This window comes from Labeo rohita, chromosome 23, assembly GCF_022985175.1.
Source record: "Labeo rohita strain BAU-BD-2019 chromosome 23, IGBB_LRoh.1.0, whole genome shotgun sequence".
Taxonomy (NCBI): Eukaryota; Metazoa; Chordata; class Actinopteri; order Cypriniformes; family Cyprinidae; genus Labeo; species Labeo rohita.
Genome location: NC_066891.1, coordinates 6,028,703 through 6,056,597, shown reverse-complemented (window position 1 = coordinate 6,056,597; position 27,895 = coordinate 6,028,703). Strand labels below are relative to the sequence as shown.

General features: G+C 37.3%; 2 protein-coding genes across 2 annotated transcripts; one reads left to right on the top strand and one right to left on the bottom strand.

Annotated features, from left to right (window-relative positions):
- Positions 1-59: 59 nt before the first annotated feature.
- elovl4b (ELOVL fatty acid elongase 4b) lies at positions 60-9,663 on the bottom strand. Its single transcript, XM_051096882.1, has 7 exons — positions 9,428-9,663; positions 6,401-6,491; positions 6,116-6,303; positions 5,163-5,243; positions 3,610-3,781; positions 2,323-2,450; positions 60-1,626 (listed from the first exon to the last, which is right to left on the bottom strand). Exons 2-7 carry the CDS (start codon positions 6,465-6,467, stop codon positions 1,360-1,362), a joined length of 903 nt encoding a protein of 300 aa, XP_050952839.1. The 5' UTR covers positions 6,468-6,491; positions 9,428-9,663; the 3' UTR covers positions 60-1,359.
- Positions 3,666-23,757, top strand: LOC127154906 (uncharacterized). Its single transcript, XM_051096784.1, has 7 exons — positions 3,666-3,804; positions 4,756-4,931; positions 6,747-6,860; positions 11,263-11,481; positions 13,172-13,260; positions 16,879-16,994; positions 21,003-23,757. The coding sequence occupies exon 7, from the start codon at positions 21,772-21,774 to the stop codon at positions 23,755-23,757; it is 1,986 nt and encodes a 661-aa protein (XP_050952741.1). The 5' UTR covers positions 3,666-3,804; positions 4,756-4,931; positions 6,747-6,860; positions 11,263-11,481; positions 13,172-13,260; positions 16,879-16,994; positions 21,003-21,771.
- The last annotated feature ends 4,138 nt before the right edge of the window (positions 23,758-27,895 follow it).

The following is a 27,895-nucleotide window of genomic DNA, read 5'->3' as shown; positions in this document are numbered from 1 at the left end:
AGACTCATTTGTAAGTAATTAGCAAACACGCATGAAAGAGAATGAGGGAAGATATAAAATGAGGTTGACATCCTGTTTATTTCATTCAGTTCTGTATCAACTGATGTAGATGTTTAATACAAGAGGAACATTGATATTTATAAGAATCTGTTGTACACAATGTACACATTGTGTACGGCCTGTGTACTTCCTGTGTGAATTTAACAGTATTCAAACAGAAAATATCTAGCCGTTTTCAAACATGTTTTGCCTACCTTCTTTTTTTTTTTCCAAATTGTGGGATTCTATTAACACAGGGGACTTTTTTTCACAAAAGGGAACAAAAAGCAAATTTAGTATAACTGTAATGCAATATGACTTGCAAAAACTTAATAAAAGGCTACATGCACAAAGCCATAGAGAGAGTACACATACCTGAACAGACATTAAGGACACAAGTGTGTGTGTATGCAGTATATGTGTCTAATTTTACATGTGGAACAAAAACATGTGAAACTACCTGAGTATATAGCCATGACGCCATCATTACTGCATGCAAATCTCAGGAACTTGTTTTGTACAGGAAATTAATTTAAAATAATAACATTATCTATCGCAAGAGTATAAACCCACCAAATACACAGTGATTTTCTTTGGTAGAACTGTGTTGCCACTTTAGTAATCGCCTAACGGTCACCTGAGCCCCTACACATCACTATTTCACTACAATTTAAAATTAAAACAGACGAAATAGCTGTAAAAAACATGCAAATAAAAAGTGAGATTGTGGAATTATCCTCATGTTTTATGGAAGTGATTCAGACATGCATTTCTTATTTCTCCGTATTGTCTGTTGTTTAAGGGCTCAGTCTTTCAGGATTCAAGAGTGTTAGGAAAGCTGGCTGCCATCGAGACCAGAGGAAGTGAAACGTCCAGCTGAACCATTTATGTAAGAATCTTTCACCAGCTGCTTATACTAAATAAAAACATTCAAGAGAATTAGCTAAGTTCCTGTTTATGTGAAAAAGCATGTGATTTTGTGGTAAAAACAAGTTCAAATCTGTCTATTCTCCCCCCGATGATAACTAAACGATTTAAAGTAGTTTGCTATTCTCATTCGGTAAACCACAAGGGATGTTTTCGATTGTAAAACTGTCAAAACAACTTAAACAACTTAAAGGAGATGACTTGAGACAGTGATGTCACACAGAATTGGCTGCATTGGAAATGTCCCTAGTTTAAAATACAATCAGCAGGTTAACAAAAAAAAAAAAAAAAAAATTGTTTTCACAATTACCAAACAGTCTGTAGCGCTTGAGATTACATGGGTATTTTTGAAGCCCATGAGACCCAGTGTTTCACTTGCTTCCATGTTTCTTTTCAGTCGTGCTTTCCTTTTCCTTTCTTTTGTTTCTTTCCATTTTCTGTGACCTCCGGTGTCTTACTGGTGCCATTGGAGACGCCATTAACTGCAGTTTTGGCCGACTTGAGGCGTGGCTGGCGGCGGTAGGTCTGGTAGTAGAAATTGGCGAACAGGATGATGAACGTGACAGCGTAGCCAATCAGAGCCCACTGCATCCAGGCCGGGAATGGGCAGCCCGTGTAGAGAGAATGAGCGGCATGGCCAATGGTGACGTGGAACTGGATCTAAACACAAGCAGACAGGTATGTAATAGAAATCTGCAACTTTTCACAAACCATTACTATCTTTGATTGCTTCAAGCAGTCTAGAAGAACTTAAAGATCAGATAATATCACAAAGTGACAGTTTTACTCACTAAGAAATGGGGGTGTAACGATACATGTATTCGTACCGAACGGTCACGGTATGGGCATCTCGGTTCGGTGCATGAGGCCTTACAACGATTACAGGCAATTTGGGGCATTTAAAGCAGCCTCGACCAGAATGGGATGATTTTTGCAGAGCTGATTTTGGCAAGGTATAAAGGGTGTTGTTTTACACTACCATTGAGAATTTTTAACCAAAGTATATTATAGACTTTTCATTAAGACCCTAAAGACTCATATCAACTTGTGGAAAATGGGCATCCGATGACCCCTTTAATATTCAAATAACATGTAAAAGTGAACTTTGCATCCGATGACCCCTTTAAGATAAAAAGTAAAATTGCCTTAAAAAAAAAAAAAAAAAAAAGGATTCAGAATTCCAAAAAGTTATAATTGTATCAGAAAAGGTCACAATTAACTTTACTTTCTACTTTCCATGGATGAAACCGGCTTGCATGCCTTGAGCTGTGAACTAATAGTAAACTAATAGTGATCTAATAAGCAATCCAATTCAGATTGGTAGATTATCATAAGGGTTTTGGAGTGTTTATTCACCATCTGAATAATAGTGAGGTATTTCTTCCACCACAGGTACTTCTGGATCTTTGGTCCGAACGCTGCTAAGCCGTAGTATCCGTACATCAGCACATGAATGCCTGAGTTAATCGTAGCGCCAAAGAAAGCTGTGAAGAGGGAAGGAGATTTAGTTGGATATAACATCAAAACAAATGCTGGTCTAACAAAATATTGAGTTTTAGGATTGTTAACAAATGGTAAGATCGTGGTGTAATTTTTGGAACAATGGGACTGTTTCATGAAAATTAATTTTCTTACATAAACATTCATGTGGAAATTTTTATGAGACACAGATCCCTTCCGCTTGAGTGTCATGAATGAAGCAAATTGCTTCAAGATGCCATTCAGTTCACATTTTATTGCTTAAGTGAAAACTGTTAAACATGAATATGGCACTGAATATGAAATGTTTTGGACACCAACATTTGTTGAGACAGAAGATTACAACATCCAGTCCTCCACCCATTTCAGATCATTATCCTTTGTTCACCCTTTCCTCCTTATTAACCTTCTGACCATCTGTACCCTTCCAAACCCTTTGACCCCTTCCACATCCCCCTAAGCTCTCCTAACCTTTTCTCCCCTTTCCTCAAATCTCCTCATCCTTCTTCTGTTTTTGGTTCTTTTCTTGTTCAAGCCTCAAAATGCACAACAATTATAAAGTGGAGAACTTCTTGACAGTGCACATGCACATCAACCTTTATCATTGCAGATGATCAGTCTTGCTAGTTTAGAACTTAATTTACTCACACTGGTGTTAATGGTGGGGCATATGGCACAGCAACATTTGATCAAAACAAGAAATGCATGACCTCATAAAATATACACCTTTATGGCAAATTAAAGTAGTAGTTCACCCAAACTTGAAAATTGCCATCATTCACTCACACTGAATTGTTTCAAACCTGAATGAGCTTCTTTCTTCTGTTAAACGTAAAAGATATTTTAAAAAATGTTGGTGAAACCCACCTTGTTAGAACTGCCCCTTTAAGTGGCTTTGGATAAAAGCATTTATCTAAAGGATAAATGGCTCATTAAGAGACCTTATAATATCTTTGTTCAATTATACAATATATTTTGGCCTCATTTTAGGTTTAGGCGTAATATAGGCTTAGCCTTAGGTTAGCATTAGGACTGTGGGCTTTGGCTTAGGCTTTGGCCTGGTCTGTAATAACCACAAGTGGCTTAATTTGACAACAATAGAAGTAATTTAGTTATTTTGGTATATTTAGGTCAAAATCAATAGATGTGTGTGTTTGTACTCACACTGTCCGCCAGGAACCCACTTGATGCCGATCCACCAAAGGATGAACATTGTGCAGTGGTGATAGACGTGCAGGAAGCTGACCTGATTAAACTTCTTCCTCATGATGAAGAACACTGTGTCCAGAAACTCCACACCTTTAGAGATGTAGTACCACCACAGTGCTGACGCTATCTGCAGAAACACCACAAATATCTGTGAGGATACGCAATTCCATCTGTCTATCTGTCATTCAATCTATCATTCTATCGTTTATTCTGTTGTTGTTTTATTACTTGTTTCTGTCATTTAGTTTTTCTTTCTTTCTTTCTTTCTTTCTTTCTTTCTTTCCATCTCTCTGTCATTCGATCTATTGTTTGTTGTTGTTTTATCTCTTTCTCTTTCTTTTTCTTTCTCTCTTTCTTTCTTTCTTTCCATCCATTCATCCATTCATCTGTCAATCTCTATCATTTTATCTTGTTCTTTCTTTCTTTCTTTCTTTCTTTCTTTCTTTCTTTCTTTCTTTCTTTCCTTCCTTTCATCCATCCATCCATCTATCCATCCACCTGTCATTCAATCCATCATTTGTTGTCGTTTTATATTGTTCTTTCTTTTTCTTTTTTTCTGTCCGTCCTTCCGTCCATCATCTGATCCATCCACCCATCCACCCATCCATCTATCCTTCTGACATTCGATGTATCATTTCTGTCGTTCTGTATTGTCTTTCCTTTCTTTCTTTCTCTTTCTTTCTTTTTCTTTTTCTTTCTTTGTTCCATCCATCCATCCATCTGTCTGTCATTCGATCTATCATTTTTTCTGTCGTTTTATCTATTGTTTCTGTTATTTCTTTCTTTTTCTTTTTTCTTTCTTTCTATCCATCTCTCTGTCATTCAATCTATTGTGTGTTCTGCCGTTTTATATATTGTTTCTGTAATTTTTGTCTTTATTGTTTTATTTCTTTCTTTCACAGACCTGTACTGGTAATCAAATGGTTGTAATTGTAAACACAACAAAGGATGATCTGTAAACTCCTATAACTATTAAAGCTTTGATCTAATGTATAGATGTATAACCTAAGCTTGCTGAAGTCACTGTAAATAAAGCGACTTCAGCAGAATTCATTGGAATTACTTAAATTTAAAATTCACTGCAGTTCATTTTTTCTTTAGGTATATTGGTAGCAGGAGCCATGAGAATAGAGGTGTGGCCTACAGGTGGGGAGACGCCTGACCTCATCTCTGTCCTCACGTCACCAGGGAAACCAAGCTTGCCAATGAGGGTGATGATGCATGCCAAGACAACAGCATGAGGGAACTCTAACCGACGTCAGTGAAAGCGAATCCAGGTATTCTGCATTCCGGCTTCCTGATAACAGTTAAGCCTCGCTCTCACAGAGCTCTCCTAAACTTTCTCCCTGTTCCTTACAGCTGTAAAATATCCTCTGAGTGCTACAAGATCATGGTTTCGATCTGGATTTTTTTGATTGGATTAGTGTGTATATGATTTGTGTTATATAAAAACAATAGCAGTCTATAGTATGGCCTCATTTAAGTAAACGTGACAGTGTATTTCTTACCCTGACTTCATTAACATCGTTGGAGTAGTTCACTGGCTGGCAGAGGTAGCTGTATCCGGCCGCTCTGGAACCCAGGAGCAGCTGCACAGAAAAAGAACATTATTATTTAATTAACTAATTTGCACTCAAGAAAAGGTTAATGCGCACAGAAGTAGATTTTTTTTTTTTTTGCATGTAAGAATTCTACTTGCAAAACAAGCAACACAGCAAGCAACACAACTGTCTGTGTTAGAAGTCAAATATGTCACAATTTGTAATAGAACCTTTAATCTAGTGCCAAAAGTCTGTGACCTGTCTGTGGTACAGTATTACACATGTTGTGCTGAAATCACTGTATTACTATTTTTTCACACAGCAGGCACTTTAAGCATAAATAAAAACCTGTCAATGGCAAACTTATATTGCATAATATCAGTCTGGGATTATATATATATATATATATGTGTGTGTGTGCGTGTGTGTGTGTATGTGATTAAATTTAATTTTAGTTAGCATAAATCTAAAAATACTTTTTCTAACAATTTTGCATTTAAAATTACTTTATTTTTATTTTTTGCAGTAGATATTTTTGCAAGCAACATATACACATCAGAACTAGGGTTGCAAAGGTATATTTCTGGAAAGTTTCCAAAAAAAATCCTGGAAAGATTCCAAAATTTCTGGAATGTTTCTGAAATTTACTGGAAATTTTCCACCTTTTTGCAACCCTAATCAGAACAGTGATTTCAGTCTTTTACAGTGCAAAGTGGTAAAACAGTGCAAGTTAATGCACAATGCAGATGATTTTTACTGTACATTCCAACAATGTTGTAGTACTCCTCTATTACGCATACTACCATTTGACAAATACTATCACACCACTAGGACTTTCTGGTCCCAATATATTTCCAAACTCTTCTTTGCTGAGGCCACTAATTGGTTCAAACGTACTGACATGAAGAAAATCAACAGACCTCTTTGCAGATGTAAAAGTTAAGCAGCACCATGCTGAAGTTGTACACAATGAGGGTTTTTCTGAGCTGAAAAGGCTCCCGGTTCTGCATGTAAAGGGGTCCGACCCAGAGGAAGAGCAGGTAGAGAACGCTGATCCCCAAGGTGGGGAGCGGAGATGACATCATCGGCCATTTCTCCACGCGTTTATCTGATATTTAAATACACAAAACCCAAGTCGGTTTGGAATATTTAACTATTTTTTATATACTTAAACTATAAAAATACATATGTAAAAAGATTCTCACCTGCTATGGTAAGGCTCCATTTATAAAACTCTGCAGAGTCATTCATAAAGTGAATGACCGTCTCCATGGCTCTAGTTCTAAGATGATTATCCTGTGAGGGAACAAACAGAATAGAAGCTTGTCTTAGTCTTTTCCTTGCTCAATATGAAACTAATTCCTTAAGGACAGTCGGTCCGACAATACAAAGATCATTTCACAAGACCTTAAATATTAGATTTTGATTGCTCATCACATTGTGCCACATAAATGTGCTGTAATAAGATTCTCTTTCACAATGAATGAGCTCAAATGTAGGATGGAGTTAGCAGCATGATAAAAATTGTATCATTTTGTGGTTTTTTTCCAGATAATGCACCAAAATGTGAACCCAACAACAGTGACAGATGTGTACGTGTTACTGAGTGTCACTATTTTACATCAGCAAATTGCAGCTAAACCATATTCCACACCTGAGTGCCAGGTAAGCAGAATTAATATAAGTCAGAGTCCACCAGTGTCATTACATAATCAGCCTGTCTTCCGTGGCCCTGCTGACGCCCGTGCATTATTTAGCGGCCCTATCGTTTTGCACCGAGACAAACGAAAGGAAAACAGGACAGCTGTATACGGCCCCGAATATAACACACAAGCAAAAGGGTAGAATTCACAAGCCAAGCACTGAGAAAATAAGCTTTGCTAAAAATACTAACTGTAGGGGTCACATCAGGTTAAACTTGAGTGAAATCATGCTAATTATGCTTATTCATGTACATGAAGTGTGCAAAATGTCTCAATATCATTGCATCAGACAGAACAAATCAAGTGTGTTTATCTGTGCTGAAATGCTGCAGGATCTTTTTCTCTTCAGGTTTTGCTCATTGTCTTTGAATCAGATGTGTTTGGGTTATTTTTAAGCGGAAGTTTTCCTTAGATTTTAACTGCAGATGTAATGTAATTCATCATATTGAATATGTTCTATTGACTGCAAACAAAGTCTTACAGTCTTCATTTCAGGGGAGACCGGGGCTAGTTGTCACAATGTGAGCTGTAAGCTTTCGAGTCAAAAGTCCAGCTGGACAAATACATGTGTGCTTAGTGTTTTATATGTTCATTTATAGTTAAAAACTCTTAAATTTGGATTTTTTACATTTTTTTTTTTTTAATGATTCAGTCATCCAAACTAAAATTCCAATATCATAATTTGCTAAATCTAACAAGTGTACATACTAAAAACACTCAGGATGCATTCAGGTATGGGTTAACTATGCAAAGGGTTAAAATGCCTTTGTTATTGGCATTTTAACTAAAGGTTGAACTGTGTTTTCAGGACAAGAGTGTTGCTCAGGTTGGTTCAGGTGATCACATTTATTTTGAGGCAAGTTGTCATGTGTTTTATGTTGTTTTTTTTTATACAATTCATCAATTGAATTTCAGTTGACAAGAACGTTGGTTTGGTATTTGCATGTTTTTGCTCTTTTAAGTGTTGTTTTTTCGTTTCGTACTTGTTTTACAGTTAAAAAGTCAATAATTGGCTGTTTAATGGCAGTTTGTACCTCATATTTAATCGCTAAAAAGTCAATAATTGGCTGTTTAATGGCAGTTTGTACCCCATAGAGTGTGACAACATGCCCTACTAATGTGTTAAATAAACCTTTTTTTCTAGGAAGTAACTGTCACTAGCCCTGGTTTCCTCAATACACTCTCAGAAGAAAAAGGTACAAAAGCTGTCACTGGGCTGTCACCCTTTCAAAAGGTACACATTTGTACCTTATTTGCCACTGAAGGGTGCATATATGTACAAGGTACATATTAGTACCTTAACGGTACACATTTATACTTCTCAAAAAGTTACCGCCCAAGTGCCAGCTTTTGGGTCTTTTTTTCTGAGTGTGTATGTTGGCTTATAATTTAAACTCTGATACCTCTTAGTTTGATATTTTGTGTCTAATGCAATGACGTTCACTCAATTTTAAGTGCAGATCAAGTTTTGAGGCCACTTTACATGTGCTGCAAAGATTGTGTAAATGATTTTGCACTATAAAACGGAAGAGATGTAGATCTGTTAAAATAAACACGTCGCGCGCAGTGCAAAGTTCCTGTGCATCCCCGCTGAAGACAAAAGCCTCCGTGCGCGTGTGTCAGCAGGTTTCACCAGCATTTGTCAGTCAGGCTTTAATTCCTTTTGATCTACGAGCTTAAAGTGTAAGTACAAATGCCTATCGACCCACATCTGAGGCCGCAGCACTCAGAGGGATGATCGCCATGAAGGTTATCACCACCAGATGCTCCAACTACAAGCTACTGAAGTCTAAAACTTTTAAAGAAAAAAAGAAACCATAAGTTGCAACTGTCCATCTGTAGCAAACAGTCAGTTGATATGAGCAAACAAACTGAGCATATATGAAATTAAATGAAGAATAAAATAAATATGCACAGAGTAAAGTCATGGTTCTTTTTATTGTACATTTATGCATTTGGCAGGTGCTTTTTTAAAGTGCTTTAAAGCACATATTTACATTTGGTCAGTTCTTGCTTTCCATAGGTATCAAATGCATGACTTCGATGCTGCTATCACTATGCTCTACTGTTTATTAATATATTATTAATAAATAATACATCGTTTATTAATCTGAATGCATTAGGTTGCAGCAACAGAAGTAGTTTTAAGAGTCTGCATCAGGTAGAAATCGCTCCTTAAGGTTAACCCGATCAAGAACCATTAGTATTTTGGGTTCTGGGTTCTTTAAAGCATTACAGAACTAGAAAACGAAAAGCAATTTGTGCATCTTTCACATATTATGCTTTTACATCAAGCTCGAAAACTTTTATTTTAAACCTGCAGACAAACGCTTTCAACAAGTGCTACTGAATGATTCCGTTAGGGAACATGACTAATCTCCGTTAAAGCGATTTAAGTGGATCTGACATTTTGCAGTATAATGTCATTTGCATTGAAATGCATGCACATTTCCAAGACGAATAGGTCTAGATTGAAGTCTAGTACTGATGCAGAAAAATAGCCTACACTCTTGACACACAGAGTCTTACCTTGCGAGCGTGTGCCTATGCCGACATCAGGTGCGGTGCAGCCCAGGTAAAATATGCGCGTAGATAAATATCTGGATTTAAATCTACAGTGTGCGTTTAAACACATCAACCCCGCAAGTTTGGCAATAATAACGCGAAGGCAAACAGAATGTAACTTTTCGGGACTAGAGCATATGAGGCAAACGCATCTGATCAGAGTGTCTGACACTGACTGGACACCGGTCTTTCCGGCATTGAGCATGCGCAGTCGCGCCATGTGAGGCTCATGCCGGTGCGCTCGGATAACTCCTTTGTTTAAGCGTTAAAGCGTAAATCTTATCCGGCGGGTGTCATTAACATTAACAGCACTTATCTTAACATAAATATTATCTGTTTGGGATTGAGACCCAGAAAAAATATTTCAGGTACATATTTGTTACCGTACTGCAAAGTTTCAATACAATACATGCTTTTATTCATGTTTGCTCAGTGTTATAGTTTATTATTTGTGCTCAAACATAATTGTTTTATAAATTGTTTTTATATTTTAGCTTATTTAGTTACTATTGTTTTTATATTTTAGCCTATTTTGTTTTTATTTTGATGCATATTTTAAATGTCATTAACAAAGTTTTAATACAACACGTTTTATCCTGTTTTGATACATTTTGTATTCAATTTGTATAAATGTATTTGTTTTCATGTTTTATAATTTTATATCTAAATTGTACTATAGTATAATTATTTAGGGCACAATTATACGATGTAATTGTACTTGTACTTAATTTGTATAAACAGAATATTTTTCATATTTAATATTTTGTTTATATTTAATATTTTCATATATAACAATTTAATATGATAACAAATAACATTTAGTTCTACATCATATTTTTATTTATTATTCCTCTGACAGAAATGCTTTTATAGTCTATTAAATTTTTATATATAAAATGGTTTACATATATAATATATTTAATATTATGCTCGTCGTCATATTCTATACATCAGACATTTGCATGCAATGATTTCCATTAATGTCATACTGTATTATGTAATGTAATTATATTTTCCCCACTGTCAGACCTTCTTAATAAAATACCCAAATCGATATATACTGAGGAGTAACCTGTTGCTGATAATATTTCATCCCACTGCGAAAACACAATGTAGACACAAGGTGGCAGCAAACCCTAGAAAACAGTTTCACAGATGTAAAAAGGTATAGGTTTTATTTTAAAAAACAATGTGCAAAAGAAATTTCTAATCAATTTCACAAATAATTACAAAGAAACGACAAATAACACAATTAAATGCTAAAGTTTGAGGTAAAAAAAGACTTAAATAGTATTTCCTTGTAAAATTTACTCGAATAATCTTTATTTATGAGTTTAAACCACGTGGTAGCTAATCTAAACAACAATCAAAAACATCAAAATATGTGTTTTTATGCAGACGTGTGAATCATTACTGTATAAGAATATCAAAAGCAAGATGAGTTGTGAACGATATATATGCTCAGTCATGTTTGTAGTCACATGACCTCATCATGTTGCATGTGAGTCCTGTCATCTTAAAAAGTAGTAAGTTATTTTTCATTTGTATTCGTATTTTGACTATCCGATCAAACGATGGGTCAAGAAAGAGATCTTGAGCGACGGTAGTCCCACTTCTCATTTTAACTCTCACTAGCGCCCCATTTATGAGTGCGTGTGTTGATGTTAAAATGAATTAAAACCAGAGTTATGAGCTAGTCTTCCGAGCGAGGTGTGAAATGAGAATGTGTGTGAGCCGAGGAGCCAGCAGGGTGAGGGCTAATTGTACGACGGCTCAGCTCTGTGATTCTGTGTTTTTAGCGGCTCACAGGTGTTCGCTTAGCAGCGGTTGGTCTGTGATCATTCACAGCGGGACGCGGCGCTGCAGGAGCAGATGTGCAGTGTTTGAGAGGAGCAGGAGCAGCAGGAGGTGATGAAGGAGTTCAGACTCACCTCACACATCATCTCACCTGTGTGTGACGCTGACAACTGAACAACAGCAGTGCAACACAACACTTTACCAAACAAAACACTCCACAGGTTTGCTTTCATGCACATACATTTGTCTGTCATTTTTCCACAGTACAGTTTTTGCTTCCTCACTTACTTTAATGTGACCCTGGAACACAAAACCAGTCATAAAGGTCAATTTTTTGAGATTTTGAAGTGTATACATTATATGAAAGCTGAATAAATCAGATGTTTCTATTAGTATGGGACAATATTTGGCAGAGATACAACTATTTGAAAATCTGAGGGTGCAAAAAAATCAAAATATTGAGAAAATCGCCTAAAGTTGTCCAAATTAAGTTCTTAGCAATGCATATTACTAATCAAAAATTAAGCTTTGATATATTTACGGTAGGAAATGTACTTAATATCCTAATGATTTTTGGCCTAAAATCGAAAAATCGATAATTTGGACCCATACAATGTATTTTTGGCTGTTGCTTCAAATATACTCATGCTACTTAAGACTGGTTTTGTGGTCCAGGGTCACAGATTTGGACATAATTACAATATCGTTCAGAAGTTTGGGGTCTTTTTGAAAGAAATCAGTCATTTTATTCAGCCAGGATGCATTAAATTAATTAAAAGTGACAGTAAAGGCATTTATAACTTCTGTTTCAAAAAATCCTGTTCTGGTGAACTTTCTGTTCATCAAGGAATCCTAGTCTCCACAGATATAAGCAATATTCAACTGTTTTCTGCCTTGATAATAGTAAGAAATGTTTCTTGAGCAGCAAGTCAGCATAGAAGAATGATTTCTGAAGGATCGTGTGACTCTGAAGACTGGAGCAATGATGAAAATTCAGCTTTGCATCACAGGAATAAATTACGTTTTAAAATATATTCCCATAGAAAACAAGTATTTGAAATTGTAATAATATTTCTGAATATTAGTGTTTTTACTGTGTTTTTTATCAAATAATGCAGCCTTGATGAGCATAAATGTCTTCTTTCAAAAACATTTGACAAAAACAATTTTTTTTTGTTTTTTCTTTCTTTATTTTTTTCTAAGATTCACTAAGTTAAGTGAATGAAGCCATTTGTGATTTGATGTCTGTCTGAGATTTCTAGGACATAAATTCAACATCTGTGCTTTCTGAGTCATCTCTTGCTCACTTTGAGATAGAATTGCATTCTGAGTCATAAATTCATGAATAAAAGCTGCATGTGTTTATGTACAACAGTGGAAGGAAACATGTTGCAAATTATGTTTTTTTTTTTGTTTTTTTTTTAAATACAGTAAAAAAATGTTAAATATTTTTACAATTTAAAACAACTGTTTTCTGTTTGAGTATATTTAAAATGTAATTTGTTCGTGTGATTGCAAAACTGAATTTTTTTTTAGCAGCCATTACTCCAGAAAAAAATGTTCAGTATCCCGTATTTCCTTAGAATGACCTGAATGACCTGAAATGACCTGTGAGTTAAGGTCTGCTGTCTGGTTCTCATTCACAAACTGATTTCATTTTGTGTCGCTAAGGGCTTTTCACTCTCTGGTTTATAAAGCTTAACTGAGATCATCCAAACAAACCGAAGGGTTCTCACATTTCAGCTCATGGGAGTGTAATGCGTGGCTGTTGTTTTAAAGTGAGATGAAAAAGAGAGAAGGACTGCTTTAATTACGCAGAGCAGAGGTGATGAGTCTCCTGAAAGCAATGTTGATTTGTTTAGTATGTGCACTCCATTAAATAGAAGCTGTTCTGTTTGTATCCTGCTCCAGACTCAGATGCTGAAGGGCTGCGGGTCATGACTGACACATGGAAATGGAAAGAACCCCTGGATGGCACAAGGGAAGAAAAGGAACACAGAGTGAGCGATAATAAGAGTTTCATTGTGAGAGAAGAACAGTCTGGTGATGTAAAGCAGTAGACGCTGGCTCTGTTTCAAGTTAACACAAAAACGTGTCTACTGTATGTAAAAAAAAATACTTAAACGTCAAAAATGAATATTCTGTTATTAATTACTTATCCTTGTGTCGTTCCAAACTTACAAGACCTTCGTTAAACTTCATGACACAAATTAAGATATTTTTTATGAATCCGAGAGCTTTCTGACCCTGCATAGACTGAAACTCAACTGGCACGTTCAAGGCCCAGAAAGGTATTAAGGACATTGTTAAAATAGTTTATATGACATCAGTGGTTTGAAGACTGGCACAAGCTGTTGTTTTTGTTTTCTTTGCACACAAAAAGTATTCTCGTAGCTTTGTAACATTACTGATGAACGGACTATTTTAACCATATCCTTACTACCTTTCTGGGCCTTGAATGTGTCAGTTGCATTGCTGTCTCTGCAGGGTCAGAAAGCCAGGGTTGCCAGGTTTCACAACAAAACCTGCCCAATTGCTACTCAAAACTAGCTCAGAACTGGTCCAACTGGTACTGGTACAGTTTGCATTCCAGGAGCTAAATATAATGTTATTGAGGTTGCTTCAACCCCTGGACGTGAAAAACAACTCGCGGCAACAGAGTAAAAGTAGCCCATTTCCACGGGACAACTGCGGACTTGGCAACACTGCAGAAAGCTTTTGGATTTCACCAAAAATATGTTAATTTGTGTTTTGAAGGTCTTACAGGTTTGGAATAACAGATTTTTTTGAGTGAACTATCCCTCTTAATTTTGTCAAGTTGTACTTTAAGGAAGTTTTTTTAAAAAAAAGATCAGTATTCTTATTGTAACTATTAAACAATGATTTTTTTAAATAAGTTGATTTTAATAAAAAAATATAATAAAATTGAAATGAAAATTAGTAATATTTCTTGGCAACTAACTCTATATTAAGTACTTTAAATTAAAGTACTAAAATTACTGAAATAAACTGAAATAAAAAATAACTTAAAAATGATAAAAATGAAAAAAGTGCATAATTTTATAAATACTTAAAGTAAAATAAAAAAACTAAAAATATATTTAAAAAATGCTAAAATATTATTTAAATAATATTAAAATAACTTAAAAATATGTAGACATTTAAACGTTATTAATTATGGCTTAATTTCTTTTTTCCATATTGGCAAGATAATTAGGGCTGCCCTCGACTAAACATTTTTCTGCTTGACTAGTAGTCATTCATTTTAAGCCTTAGTCGCACGTTTATTAATAAACCATATCAGTCATAATAATGAGCCTTTAATTGCCTACATAGCCTAATAAGCGCTCAAGTGCACACAAAAAAGCTTTCCACAGCCACCGTCAGATATAATAATTATGAATGTGTCTGGGAAAAACAGCAAGGAGACTGCGTTAACTTTTTAATAATATATTGATAAACTAGCGCTTTCTTTGTTTCCGCCTTAAGAGATGAAGTCGGCAGCACTGACTCGCCATCTCCGAAGTAGTGATGCGCCTTTATGCATGTCTCTTACGAATTACGAATATTTCTTTTGCGAATATTTGTTTTGTATTTGAATTGGTTCATTTGAAAGTAGATATTTTACTCTCAATTGATATAATTTTCATGTCTGTAAGGCAAGTATACACAGAGTTTATACTTTTTATTTTATTTTATTTTATATTACATCAAGGTTTATGCTGTACTTCCAAGCATTCTTATTAGTTTTGCCAAAAAATAAATGAGGGAAAACTCAAACAAACTTAAAACAAATAACTGCTTGACGCTGAATTGCCACTAATTTGAAAGTAAAATGTGCACTGCGCTTTAACCGAAGGAAAGCGAGGAAAAGAGGGAAAAGAGTAAAACTTGAACTATACTTAGCGACATGGGCATTGGAACCATTGAATGTGGGTGGGACAGGATCCACCCACTTTTAAAGACCAATGGTATCGGACCCACCCACTTTTACCGTCTCTAATTCAGCGAATATGTCTGTGCACTTTTTAGAGCGCCATCAGTCAAATCCATTCCACATGATGAATGCGCTAATAGATTAAGCTCTACGCTCATGCGTATGAACAGACAGCATCTGGGGTGGAGGAGTGGACGGAGCGGGCGCGGACGCATTAGGCGCAATCATAAACATATTTCAAAGGAAGTGGCGCCAAGGTCCTGACTGCATCGCTGTCTTTACTGAGTGTGTGTAGGGAATATTTGCATTTATTCACATGCAGTTTGATTAGGTACTGGTGGACTGTTATGATTTTGGCTAATAGCTACAGGATACTACTGTATGATGCGCATCAGAGGGCATTTAGAAGTGGGCATACGCAAAGCCCACTAATAAAGAAGTGGGTATACGCGGTATACTTGAGTATACCCTGCACTACACCACTGCATGTTAATTAAACTCCATTCTGTGTTTTCACTAGTTACTCGCGCCTGCTGCACTCCCGAAACACAGCAAAGTAAACAAAGCAACTGAGCGTATCTGCTTGCTCAGATACACCTAACCCTACCCGATACTTTATTAAAATTTTTTTGATTATTTCCTTCATTTTTATTTTTTTCGAAAACAAATGCCTTTCCGATGTTAAATGAGATGTGAAAAGACAATAAAAAAGCGGATGCGAACTCGGGCCGTTTTCGCCAAAAAATATTAATTATGGAAACATGTTTTAACAGCCGTCTTTTGTAATGTTGTGACGTTAGTGCGCAGAGGTAATATACATAACCCCTTCCAGCAAGGCGGCCTATGCCGTTAATTAAAAGGCACCAGACTACAGAAAATTTTTTATTTTTTTTCCCCTTAAATTTTCTTTAGTTGGTCTTAAAAAGGTCTTAAAAAGTCTTAACTTTACCCTCATAAAACCTGTAGAAACCCTGATAAAGGCTATCTGTGTTGTTTGACATTACAGGTTTGCATCGTTTTCTGAGTTTGCATTTGACTGTTTTCATTCATTTTGAGGATTACTGAATCTGTTTTGTGCAAATGAGACAAATTAATCTAGTCCAGGACTACAGTAACATCATGTTTACACAGTGCACATACAACACAGCGATGCCATAGAAGAACCATTTTTGGTTCCACAAAGAGCCATTCCGTCAAAGTTTCTTTAAGGAACCATCTCTGTCTTACCTTTTTATAATCTGAAGAACCTTCTTTCACCACAAAGAACCTTTTGTGAAACAGAAAGGTTCTTTAGATGTTAAGGGTTCTTTATGGAACCATTTAGACAAAAAAGGTTCTTCTATGGCATCGTGAAGCACCTTTATTTTTAAGAGTGTATCACCTCTGCACTTACTCCTGATTTCTCTCAACATGGCAACAGGACAGCTGTCAGTCAATACATGGGAAAACGAAGTAACTGGTGTTACTTATTTGAAAAAGTAACGTATTTTCTAGTAAATTAAAAAGTAAAGCGTTAGATTACTAGTTGCTTGAAAAACTAATCTGATTACCTAACTCACATTGTATATTGCTTTACCCTCCAACACTTTCTTAATGTAAAACAGACTTTTTTTTTTTTTGATTCACAAGACATTAATTGATGGACTGGAGTCGTGTGGATTACTTGTGATGTTTTTATCAGCTGTTTGGACCATTCACTGCAGAGGATCCATTGGTGAGCAAGTGATGGAATGCTGAACTTCTCCAAATCTGTTCCCATGAAGAAACAAACTCATCTACATCTTGGATGACCTGAAGGTGAGTACAGTTTTTCATCAAATTGTCATTTCTGGGTGTACTATTTTTCTAAAATACTTCATTACATATGCAGTGTATATAAGACGAGTACATAAAAAATGCACTACGTAATAGTAATGTCCCAACTGTGTGTGTGTATGTGTGTGACTAAATCTGCGGTGAGATTTGGATTGACTATGTTGTGCCTACAAAAGTGACGAAGTCATGTGTGCATGTGAAGTTTAACTCAGTCAAGATGTGAATGGTTCTCATTCTCACACTGTTAGGAAAGCACAGCACGCTGAGAGATGCTCACACGTGACAGCATGTATCACTTGTAATCTCATGCTTTGTTATACCTGGGTGAGTGTGAGACTGTGAGTGTCTATGAGAGAGAAAGAAAGACAAACATGTAGCATGAAGCTGTGATACAAAGGTACTTGCCCAATGTCATAGTTTCTACTGTGCATTGTGTATTTTAACCTGTGCAAGCATGTATGCATGTTTATATCCACAGTGGCTATCTGATTGGACGAAGACAGTGTGCCTTACAGCGCATTGTTATTTCAGCTGGAACGAGAGCTCCTTTTTCCGAAGGTGTTTATCAGTTGTAAAAGCACATTAGTGTGTGTAAGAAAGCGAATATGCTGAATATGGGTCAGAAAAAGGGTGCTGCCGGTGTCGCACACATGCAGCAAAACCGCTTGAGTCCTTAAATGAACTCTGAAAAGGACACACCCTCAGACACAGACTGGAACATGTGGACGAGAGACACGCTATTTATCCCGTCTGTGTCTCTCTATTTTTTTTCTTTTTTTTTCTCTCTATCCAAAACTCAGTTTCTATTGCAGTTGCTTTATTAGCTTGAGGAAAAAAAATGTGTTTGTGTTGCCAGAGCGTTTACAGCTTAGCTGTGTACAATGAGAAAAGGAGGAAAATAAGTTGAAAACAAATAGTTTTAAAAAAGCAGTAGTACAAATGCAGCACGCAAGCACAGTAATAGTAAAAGGTCAATATATTGAAAAATAATTAAATACAAAGTAAAATAACAACAGTACTAATGCAGTAAACCAGTAATATTATCTAACAAACAAAATAATGCAATAATGAAACAACCTAATATACTAAGAAAGTGGTCATTAAAAGCATAAGTGTATTACAATAAGCAATAGTCCAAATACATTACATGTACAGTAAAATTAAAAAAATAAATATGTTAACTATTAAACCATTCCAGCAAGAGAAATGGAAAAGATGTTAAAGTAAAATAAATGTAAAAATTGAAATAAGAATAGTGTGTAAATGGAGTAAACTAAAATGTGAAAATGTGAAATGCAAAATAATAGCAGGGAAAATGCAGTAAACAAGTAATATTATCAAATAAACAAAAATAGATAAAATAAAAAACAAATACAGTAATAAAGTAATCATTAAGTCATATTATAATATGACAGTAATATTTAAAATATCTAAATCTATTAAAAACAAACAATTATGAGAAATTGAATGGAATAAAGTAACAAAGTAAAATAACAAAGGTGTAAATAGGGTAAACTAAGATTAAAAAACAAGAAATAAAAATTTGCACAAAAAAAATAAAAAATAAATAACAACAGTACAAATAAACATGTTATTTTATTTTGTAAGATTTTGTTTGTTCACTAATATTACTTATGAAATATTACTTTACTAATGAAAAATAATCATAAATATATTAAAGTAAGGAAAAGTCCAAATGCAGCGAACAAGTACAGTAAAATAAAAAATAACTTTTCTTAACATAAGGAATGAAGCAGAGCAAAAAAAAAAGAAAAAAATATTTAAAAAGAAGTAAAATGCTAAACAAAATAACAACAGTACAAATAAACATTATTTTATTCTGTATAATTTAGTTTGAAAAAAAAAAGAAAGTAATCATAGAATATGAAAAATAATCATAAATTTATTAAAATAAGGAAAAGTCCAAATGCAGCAAACAATTACAGCAAAAAAGAAAAAAAAAAGAAAAAGATATAAGGAGACGAACAGAATAAGTGAAATAAATTAAATAACATCAAATTAAAGAACAATGAGGAAGTGGAGTAAACTAAAATGAGAAAATAAATTAAATTCAAAATAAAATTGCAGTACAGATACAGTAAACAAGTAATATACACAATAATGCAATATAACCTTTGTGATTATTGTTTTTATTATTATTTTTATGACTATTCTATTTCTTTTTATGTAAAGCACTTTCAATTACCTTTGTGTATGAAATGTGCTATATAAATAAACTTGCCTTGCCTTGCCTATACACTAAGAAAGTAATTTAATTCATGTGAATATAATCCTTCATTTTGAATCCGAGTGTCTCTTTCCCTCTATTATTTTATCATGTTGTTCTTCCCAGTAATGTATTCCTGTCTGTGGTGGTCACGTGTCGTCTGGCCGCAACTTCGCCCTCATCTTCGTAACTCATTCTCAGAAACTAATTATTGTATTCATGAAAATAAGACCTGGCTGTAAAGGTCGTTGCTGTGTCGACAGGCGAGGCTGCATAATCTAGAGGAGGCGTGTTGACCTTTTTGTTTCGTGTAAAGTGATCCAGCATGGAATAAGCACAGCCATCCACAGTGTATTGAGTTATCTTTCGATCATGGCCCAGTTTATCAAACGTCTGGCTAATCAGTCTAATGCGTCCTGAGGGAGAGTCGAACTCGTGTTGTTATGGAACAAACAGACACGACCCGTCTGTCCATCCCGATGCCGTGTGAACCAGTAAATCACACCGCAGCCCTCTGATTCTTCCTTGAATCCGCTTTTGCCAGAATAAGTAAAGATCTTGTAAAACATAATGTGCTCGGTCAGTTGTTCCTCTAGGATTTGCAGTGATTACAGTGGCCAATAGAAAAAGCAAAGAAGGCAGGGCTTTACCGCTTCAGTTCGTCAACAGTAGCTAAATATCAAAGGAGTAGTTCACTTCCCAAACAAAAATGTACAGATAATGTGCTCACCCCCTTGTCATCCAAGATGTTCCTGTCTTTCTTTCTTCAGTTGTAAAGTAATTGTTTTTTGAAGATTATTTTCCCAAAAAACATGCAATTTATATTCTTTTTTTTAACCTCAAACGCTCGTCTTGTCTAGTCTTTTTCTGATCATGACAGTTAGGGTATGTCTGAAAACTCCCATGTCATTTTCTCTTCCAACTTTTAAATCATTCTACATCGCTGCAGAAGTACTGTACCAACCCACAAACTGAGCATGCAAAGAGAATCAAACACCCTAGGTAAAACAGCGATGTAGGACGATTTTGAAGTTGGAGGAGAAAATGAGATGGGAGTTTTTTGACATGCCCTAACTGTCAGAACCGGAATACACAGAGTTCTCACAGAGCTAGACAAGATGAGCGTTTGAGGTTAAAAAGTATATAAATTGTACATTTTTTTGGAAAATAACCCATTGTTTTGCTAAATAAGACCCTTCTTTCTCGGTTGGGATCATATAGAGCCCTTTGAAGCTGAGTTTAAACTGCTTTTAAAAAGTTTAGATTTGGGGGCACCATAGAAGTCCATCACATGAAGAGAAATCCTAAAATGTTTTTGTAAATGACCGCAATATGGTTGTCACTTTAAATTTGTTCTGAGCATGTTACATGCTTTACGCAGTAGGGGGAGTAACGAAAAAAGTAGTCAGAACAGCAGAGAGAAGAGTGAAGATTCATGTTACTCCTCAGTCCATGAAGATATATACAGAGTTTCCAGTGAACAGTGCCTCGTGTCTGCCAAATTTAATCTTAGTACCCTTTGGTAAAGCGGAGCGAGGTATGTGATGTTTACGTATGTTGCGTGTTGCGGTTTGTTTCGGAGTCGTATGAGCTCGTTTGTGCGTATGTTAATCAGTGAGCTCTGCTTGTTAATTGGTTGTTTCATATTGTCTTTATTCACTTTATCACTTATTTTACATCTGTTTCTCTGTAAATGTGAACTTTATCTGTCGTATTTTTCTATATATGAGTGTATTTATTGGTTTTGTTGTTCCTTTGTGTAGTTTCACGGTGCTACGCAAACTAAAGCTCAATGGCGCTCTTCACGAGCGAAATAAAGAAAGAAGCACCCGTCAGAAACTCTCTGTGTCTCGTTTATGGATGCCAAAGGGCAGCTACAGTGAAACTTGTCGCTTAAAGGAACCATGCATCTACTACATGGATGCCGTCGTCTTCGCGAGAACACAACGTTACAGCACGGCCATTTCTTCGTGAGCAAGCGGCTGGGGGTCGTGACGTCATCGTAGAAGCTTAAAGAGCAAGGACGGAAGGTGGCGGTGTACTGCCGTTCTAAGTTGCAGATGCAGAGTGAGACTTTGAGTGACAAGAGAGTTTAAGAAGATCATATTTCTACGTAAGCTGCATTCAGTTATCCTGAACTCTGTAAGTTTAAATGCTCAAAAGAAAAATGAATATTTCATGGACATTTGAATTGAAAGGTTAAAAGTTATAAAGGACTTGAAGTTGAAGAAAATAATCTATTGCATGGTTTAAAAACTGAAGTACATAATTTTGAGTAAAATTTGAACATTACTTGAAGAAACTTGTATCTATTGAGCATTCAAAGAGTTACATTCAGTGCTAATTTTAACTATACTTTGATGAAATCTGAAATTGTTTGGTGATTTCTATTACAAGCTTATCCTTGAATGTTATATACATTTACTGCTGTTTGTATTTGCATTGATCCTGCTTTCTAATATCTCTTGGGTGCTTACGTACTAGAGGTCTGATGAGAGTGGTATCACTTGCTGCTGAATTTCCTCCCTGACTATGGAAGCTGTAAATGCAGAGGAGGCTATGGAAGATACTGTTGAGCACATAGTCGAACAGGTAAATGAGATGTCACTCCCAGCAGTAGAAATAAGCAACCCACTCGTGCAGCAGATCAGATCAAGCTCGCGTGAAAGAAGCTGGACAAAAAAGGGTCTAGAGATGCGTGAACAGGAAGCCAAGAAGCAAGAGAAAGCATTCTATAAGGCTTATAACTCCTGGAAGGAGACCGCAAAAGAGACTAGATCAAGACTGAAAATGTTCTGTTCACGTGAGAATCTTGAAAAAATACAGCAAGACATTCAAAGCCAACATAATTCAGTTTATCAGCACTATGAACCAATACTGCGTAACCATGCTACTTCTCCAGACATCGTCAATCGTATGGACGCTTGTGCTGCACTGACTGCTGAGATTAGTGATCTTGTGAGTAAACGGCTGGAGACAATAGATGAAGAGTACAATGAAGAGCTTGTGAAGGAAAGAGTGAGACAAGTGCTAAATAAAAATGAGTATGGATCCATCTTTGGATGCACAATAACAAACACAGTCATTTCAGAGTCCTCACAGGGATCCGGTAATCAGTCAAAGACTTCTTCCAAGATCTCAAGTAAACGAGCTGATGCAGAGGCAGATCTTGCAGCCAAACGAGAACAAGCTAAAGCAATGCAAGAAATCCATGATCAGCAAGCAAAGCTTGATAAGATGGAGAGTGATTGGAAACTTTGTGAAACTAAAATGCTAGCAGAAATAAAGCAAAAGGAGATTGAAACGCAACTAAGGCTAGAAGAGGAAAGAAACCGGTTACATCAGTTGCAAGTAGACAAAGAAGTAAAAGTAGCAGCAGCTCGTGTCAAGGTGTATAACGATCTTGAAGGCATCATTCAATGTGGTGATGAAGAAATAGACTCTAGTACTCACATTGGCTGTCAAAGGAAAGAGCCCACATCTCGATTAAACCCAGAAGCTGAATTGTTCCTACCTCAGCAAGCATTCTGTGATCAGCATGAAGCCCAGCCATCTCAGGATAATGTTGCTCTAGCTCAAGCAATAGCAGACTCGCTAAGCACACATCGACTGCCTGTTCCTGAACCCACCATCTTTGCTGGAGATCCCTTGAAATTCATAGATTGGAAAATGTCCTTTATGGCCCTTATTGATCGAAAGCCCCTCCCACCTGGTGAGAAGATGTTCTATCTTAAGAATTACCTTGTTGGAGAAGCTCGCAAAGCGGTGGAGGGTTATTTTTACAGAAATTCAGAGGACGCATACCAAGGTGCTTGGAAGGTCTTGCAAGATAGATACGGGAATCCATTCATACTGCAAAGAGCTTTTCGAGACAAGCTGATGAGATGGCCAAAAATCGGGGTAAATGACCCTCTCGCTCTACAAGACTTCACAGACTTCCTACAAGGATGTGTCAAGGCGATTCCTCATGTTAAAGGACTAGCCATTCTAAATGACTGTGAAGAAAACCACAAGTTACTAAAGAAACTTCCTGAATGGATTGTGCGTAAGTGGAATCGAATTGTGGTGGAAGAGCTAGACACATCAGGTGATTATCCAAGTTTCAAGCGCTTTACAGATTTCATGCAAAAGGAAGCCAGAATAGCATGTAACCCCATCACGTCCCCAGTCTTCATGAATCTGAAAGGTTCAGATGAAAGGTTTCCCAAGCGAGCTAAGGCTCTCAGTACAAAGACTGACGCAAAAGATTTCAGCTCTAAAAGATTTGAAACATCCAACTCTAAGCCAAAGGTATCATGCTTTGTCTGTAAAGATGGAAAACACAGCATTTCTCAATGTCCTACATTTGCAGAAAGAACCATTGAAGACAAGAAGACCTTCATTCAAGAAAATCACCTCTGCTTCGGGTGTCTCAAGAAAGGGCATATTGTTAAAGATTGCAAGAGACGATCAAATGTGGAACGTGTGGCCGAAGTCACCCTACCTGCTTGCATGAAGAAAGAGATAAAGCGCCTTTAAAAACATTAAAGAAAACTTCTGTAGAAGTTCAAGCAAGTCAGGAAGTTCACAAAGTCATGGCCCATGCACTTACACAAAGTTCTTCTGCTACTTCCAGTATCGTGCCAGTCCTCATTTCTACAGTGAAGGAGCCACAAAGAGAAGTACTCACTTATGCTCTACTGGACACGCAGAGTGACTCAACATTCATCTTAGAAGATCTTCTTGATGACTTAAATGTGATCACTCAACCAGTGCAACTTAGACTTAGCACCATGACAGCTGTTGACACCATCACTGCAAGTAAAAGGGTTCCTGGTCTGCAAGTTCGAGGGCTTCAAGCAGCAAATTCTATTCAACTACAGCAAGCATATACTAGAGATTTCATTCCTGTTGACAAGTCCTACATCCCAACTAAAAAGACAGCACTGGAATGGCCTCACCTCAAACATCTGGCCAATCAATTGCCACCACTTCAGAACTGTGAAGTCGGACTTTTAATCGGGTATGACTGCCCATCCGCTCTAGCTCCCCTCGAAGTCATAATAGGTGGTAAAAATGAACCATTTGCGCAAAGAACCGAACTTGGCTGGAGTATTATAGGCCTCTCCAACCCACACCTAGACAGACAGGGAAATCAGAGCTTCGTTCATAGAGTTGCAGTTAAAGAAATACCTATCCCATCACCCAACGATGTCTTAAAAATTCTAGAGTCAGACTTCAGTGAGAAAGGTTATGAGGATAAAAGTGTGTCCCAAGAGGATGTTCGTTTCATACAGCATCTCAGTGCCAATATCAAACAGAAGGATAATGGACATTATGAACTTCCTCTCCCTTTCAAGTGTAGCGGCCGACCCTCACTTCCAAATAACAAAAGGCTAGCAGCTGCCCACTTGCAGCATTTGAAGAAAAGGCTCAAGTCTAACAAGCAATATTCTGATCACTACAAGGCCTTCATGGAAGAGATCATTAACAAAGGTGATGCTGAACTAGCCCCAGAGATAACCGAAGGAGGGACTGTATGGTACATTCCACACCATGGGGTGTACCACCCACAGAAACCAGATAAGCTGAGGGTTGTGTTTGATTGTTCAGCAAAGTTTTGCGGTATATCTCTAAACGACACACTTCTGACCGGACCTGACCTAATTAACTCTTTAGTGGGAGTACTCTGCCGCTTCAGAAAGGAACTAGTCGCAGTCACCTGTGACATAGAAAAGATGTTTCACCAGTTCCTCGTCCCTCCAGACGAACGCAATTTTCTAAGGTTTTTATGGTGGGAGGGTGGAGACCTGGAGAAAGAGCCTCAAGACTATCGCATGGCAGTCCATCTCTTCGGCGCTACGTCATCTCCTGGGTGTGCGAATTTCGGTCTAAAGTACCTGGCACAGCAGCACAAAACCAATCACCCATCAGCCTCAGAGTTTGTTGAAAAGAACTTCTATGTAAACGATGGGCTAACCAGTGTTCATTCTGTCGATGAAGCCAAAGAACTGATCGTTGATGCTCAAGCACTGTGTAAACGCGGAGGCTTACGGCTTCATAAATTTAACTCAAATGAGGAAGATGTTCTCTGCTGCATAGAACCATCAGAAAGGGATATTACATCTAAGCCCCTTGACTTAAACCTTGAAGCAACACCGACAGGACGCGTACTTGGAGTTCAGTGGTCAACAAAAGATGACACTTTTAGCTTCAATATCAACTTTAAAGATCAGCCATCAACTCGCCGTGGTATCTTATCTGTCATCGCCTCCCTGTACGATCCACTCGGGTTTGTTGCACCATTCATTCTAAAGGGAAAGTGTATCCTGCAAGAACTGTGCCGAAGAGGCATAGGATGGGACGATCAGCTTTCAGATGAATTACGTTCATGGTGGGAGGATTGGAAAAATGGCCTTCAGAAGCTCAAGGAAGTCGCCATACCAAGATGCTATCACCCAAATGCTTTCAATGAAATCATCAGAACGGAACTGCACCACTTCTCCGACGCAAGTAATGCTGGATATGGAGTTTGCTCTTATCTCCGTTTCGAAAATGACAAGAGTGAAGTGCATTGCAGTTTGGTGATGGCAAAGTCCAGAGTTGCGCCTACAAAAATCACAAGCATACCAAGACTGGAACTTGCGGCGGCTGTCTTGTCTGCTAGAATGAGTGTCATGCTGAAAACAGAGCTTGAAATGAAGATTGACCAAGAATTCTTCTGGACAGATTCACAGGTTGTTCTGGCATATATTAACAATGAAGCACGAAGATTTCATGTATTCGTTGCTAACCGCGTGCAGTTGATAAGAGACATTACGGATCCAAGTCACTGGTATTACGTTAATACAACAGAAAACCCAGCTGATCACGCCTCTAGAGGGCTTCATGCCTCTGACATCTCTTCATCAATCTGGTTATCAGGACCCAAATTTCTGTGGGAACAAGAAGTCAGTCCAGCACCATACACCGCTGTCAACCTGCTTGTTGGTGATCCTGAAGTTAAATCAGTCCAAACATTTGTGATCACAGTCAGTGACGGTACGGATATTCTCTGTCGTTTCAGTCGATTTTCTTCTTGGTCTATGCTTCTAAAGGTTGTTGCAAGGATAAAAAGACTGGGATCAAAACAGAAGTACTCCAGTGATCATGTGATTGTCGATGAGCGTCAGAGGGCTGCTGAAGTGGTAATCAAGCTTGTGCAGCAGGAAGCGTTTTCCAAAGAAATAAGAGCAATTGAGAAGGGGAACACTCTTCCAAGTTCTAGTGTGTTGTACTCCCTAGATCCTGTTTTGGACAACGGCCTTCTTCGTGTAGGTGGAAGACTGAAAAAGTCATCACTCAGTCAAGAACTAAAACATCCAGTGATTCTGCCAAAGAGTAGTTACATCACCAAGCTAATTCTGTCACATTACCACACCAAGGTTTGTCATCAGGGTCGAAATCAAACTCAAATGGAGCTTCGAATGAATGGATTTTGGATCATTGGAGGCAGCAAGTCAGTCGCCAAGCTGATACACAAGTGTGTGCAATGTAGAAAACTAAGACGACCGACAGAAGAACAACGAATGGCAGAACTTCCCAAAGAGCGTGTTGAAGTATCTGCTCCCTTCACATTCTGCGGCATGGACTGTTTTGGGCCATTTGTTATAAAGAGAGCTCGCAAGGAGTACAAGAGATACGGCCTAATATTCACTTGTCTGTCATCTCGCGCAGTTCATATCGAGATGGTTGAAGATTTGTCCACAGATGCCTTCATTAATGCCTTGAGGTGCTTTATCAGTCTTAGAGGAGCAGTACGCAAACTTCAGTGTGACCATGGTACCAACTTTGTGGGAGCTAGGAATGAGCTCAAAGAATCACTAAAACAAGTTGACACCAAAGCTCTGGAAGTCTTTCTCTCTGAAAAACAATGCGAGTTTGTCTTTAATGCTCCTTCTGCAAGTCACGCTGGAGGCATCTGGGAGCGTCAAATACGAACTGTGCGAAATGTACTCAATGCCACACTTGCTCAGTGCCCAGGCCGGCTTGACGACGCTTCTCTTAGAACGCTGTTCTATGAAGCAATGGCCATAGTTAATAGTCGTCCACTAACGGTGGATGGTATTAATGATCCAAATTCACCCGAACCTCTGACCCCAAACCATTTAATATTGATGAAGTCTGACGTTGCACTTCCACCTCCAGGAAAATTTGTCAAAGAAGACATGTACGCTACGAAACGATGGCGTAGAGTCCAATACTTAGTCGAGCAGTTTTGGAGTCGCTGGAAGAAGGAGTATCTTCTTAACATTTCAACACGCCAAAAGTGGCATGCTCCTCGCCGAAATGTCAGAGTAAATGATGTCGTAATCATCAAAGAGGATATGCTCCCAAGAAGTCAGTGGCAGTTAGGCAGAGTGGTTGAAACTGTCGAAGAGAGTGATGGATTTGTCAGGCGAGTGAAGATACAAGTAGGAGAAAGAAAACTCGTTAGCAAACATGATAAACCCTCCAAGCCCACAATCATTGAAAGACCCATCCAGAAATTGGTGGTCCTTCTTGAAGAAGAGTGACTGTTAATGGCTTGAGTGATACCCTCAAATCAGACCAAGTAATTATTTCTGAAATGCTTTCTAGTCATTACATACATTTACGAAACTGAAAGGTGGTTATATTAAGGTATAGAATCATGTTC

Bases quoted from the DNA above. Each gene is read 5' to 3' on its own strand.
- elovl4b (XM_051096882.1), bottom strand. From the start codon at position 6,467: ATGGAGACGGTCATTCACTTTATGAATGACTCTGCAGAGTTTTATAAA. The intron at 3,782-5,162 runs GTAAGAAATACA...GTGTTTCTGCAG, and splicing joins ACGATGTTAATGAAGTCAGG to ATAGCGTCAGCACTGTGGTG. The intron at 2,451-3,609 runs GTGAGTACAAAC...CCCTCTTCACAG, and splicing joins GTGGGTTCCTGGCGGACAGT to CTTTCTTTGGCGCTACGATT.
- LOC127154906 (XM_051096784.1), top strand. From the start codon at position 21,772: ATGGAAGCTGTAAATGCAGAGGAGGCTATGGAAGATACTGTTGAGCAC.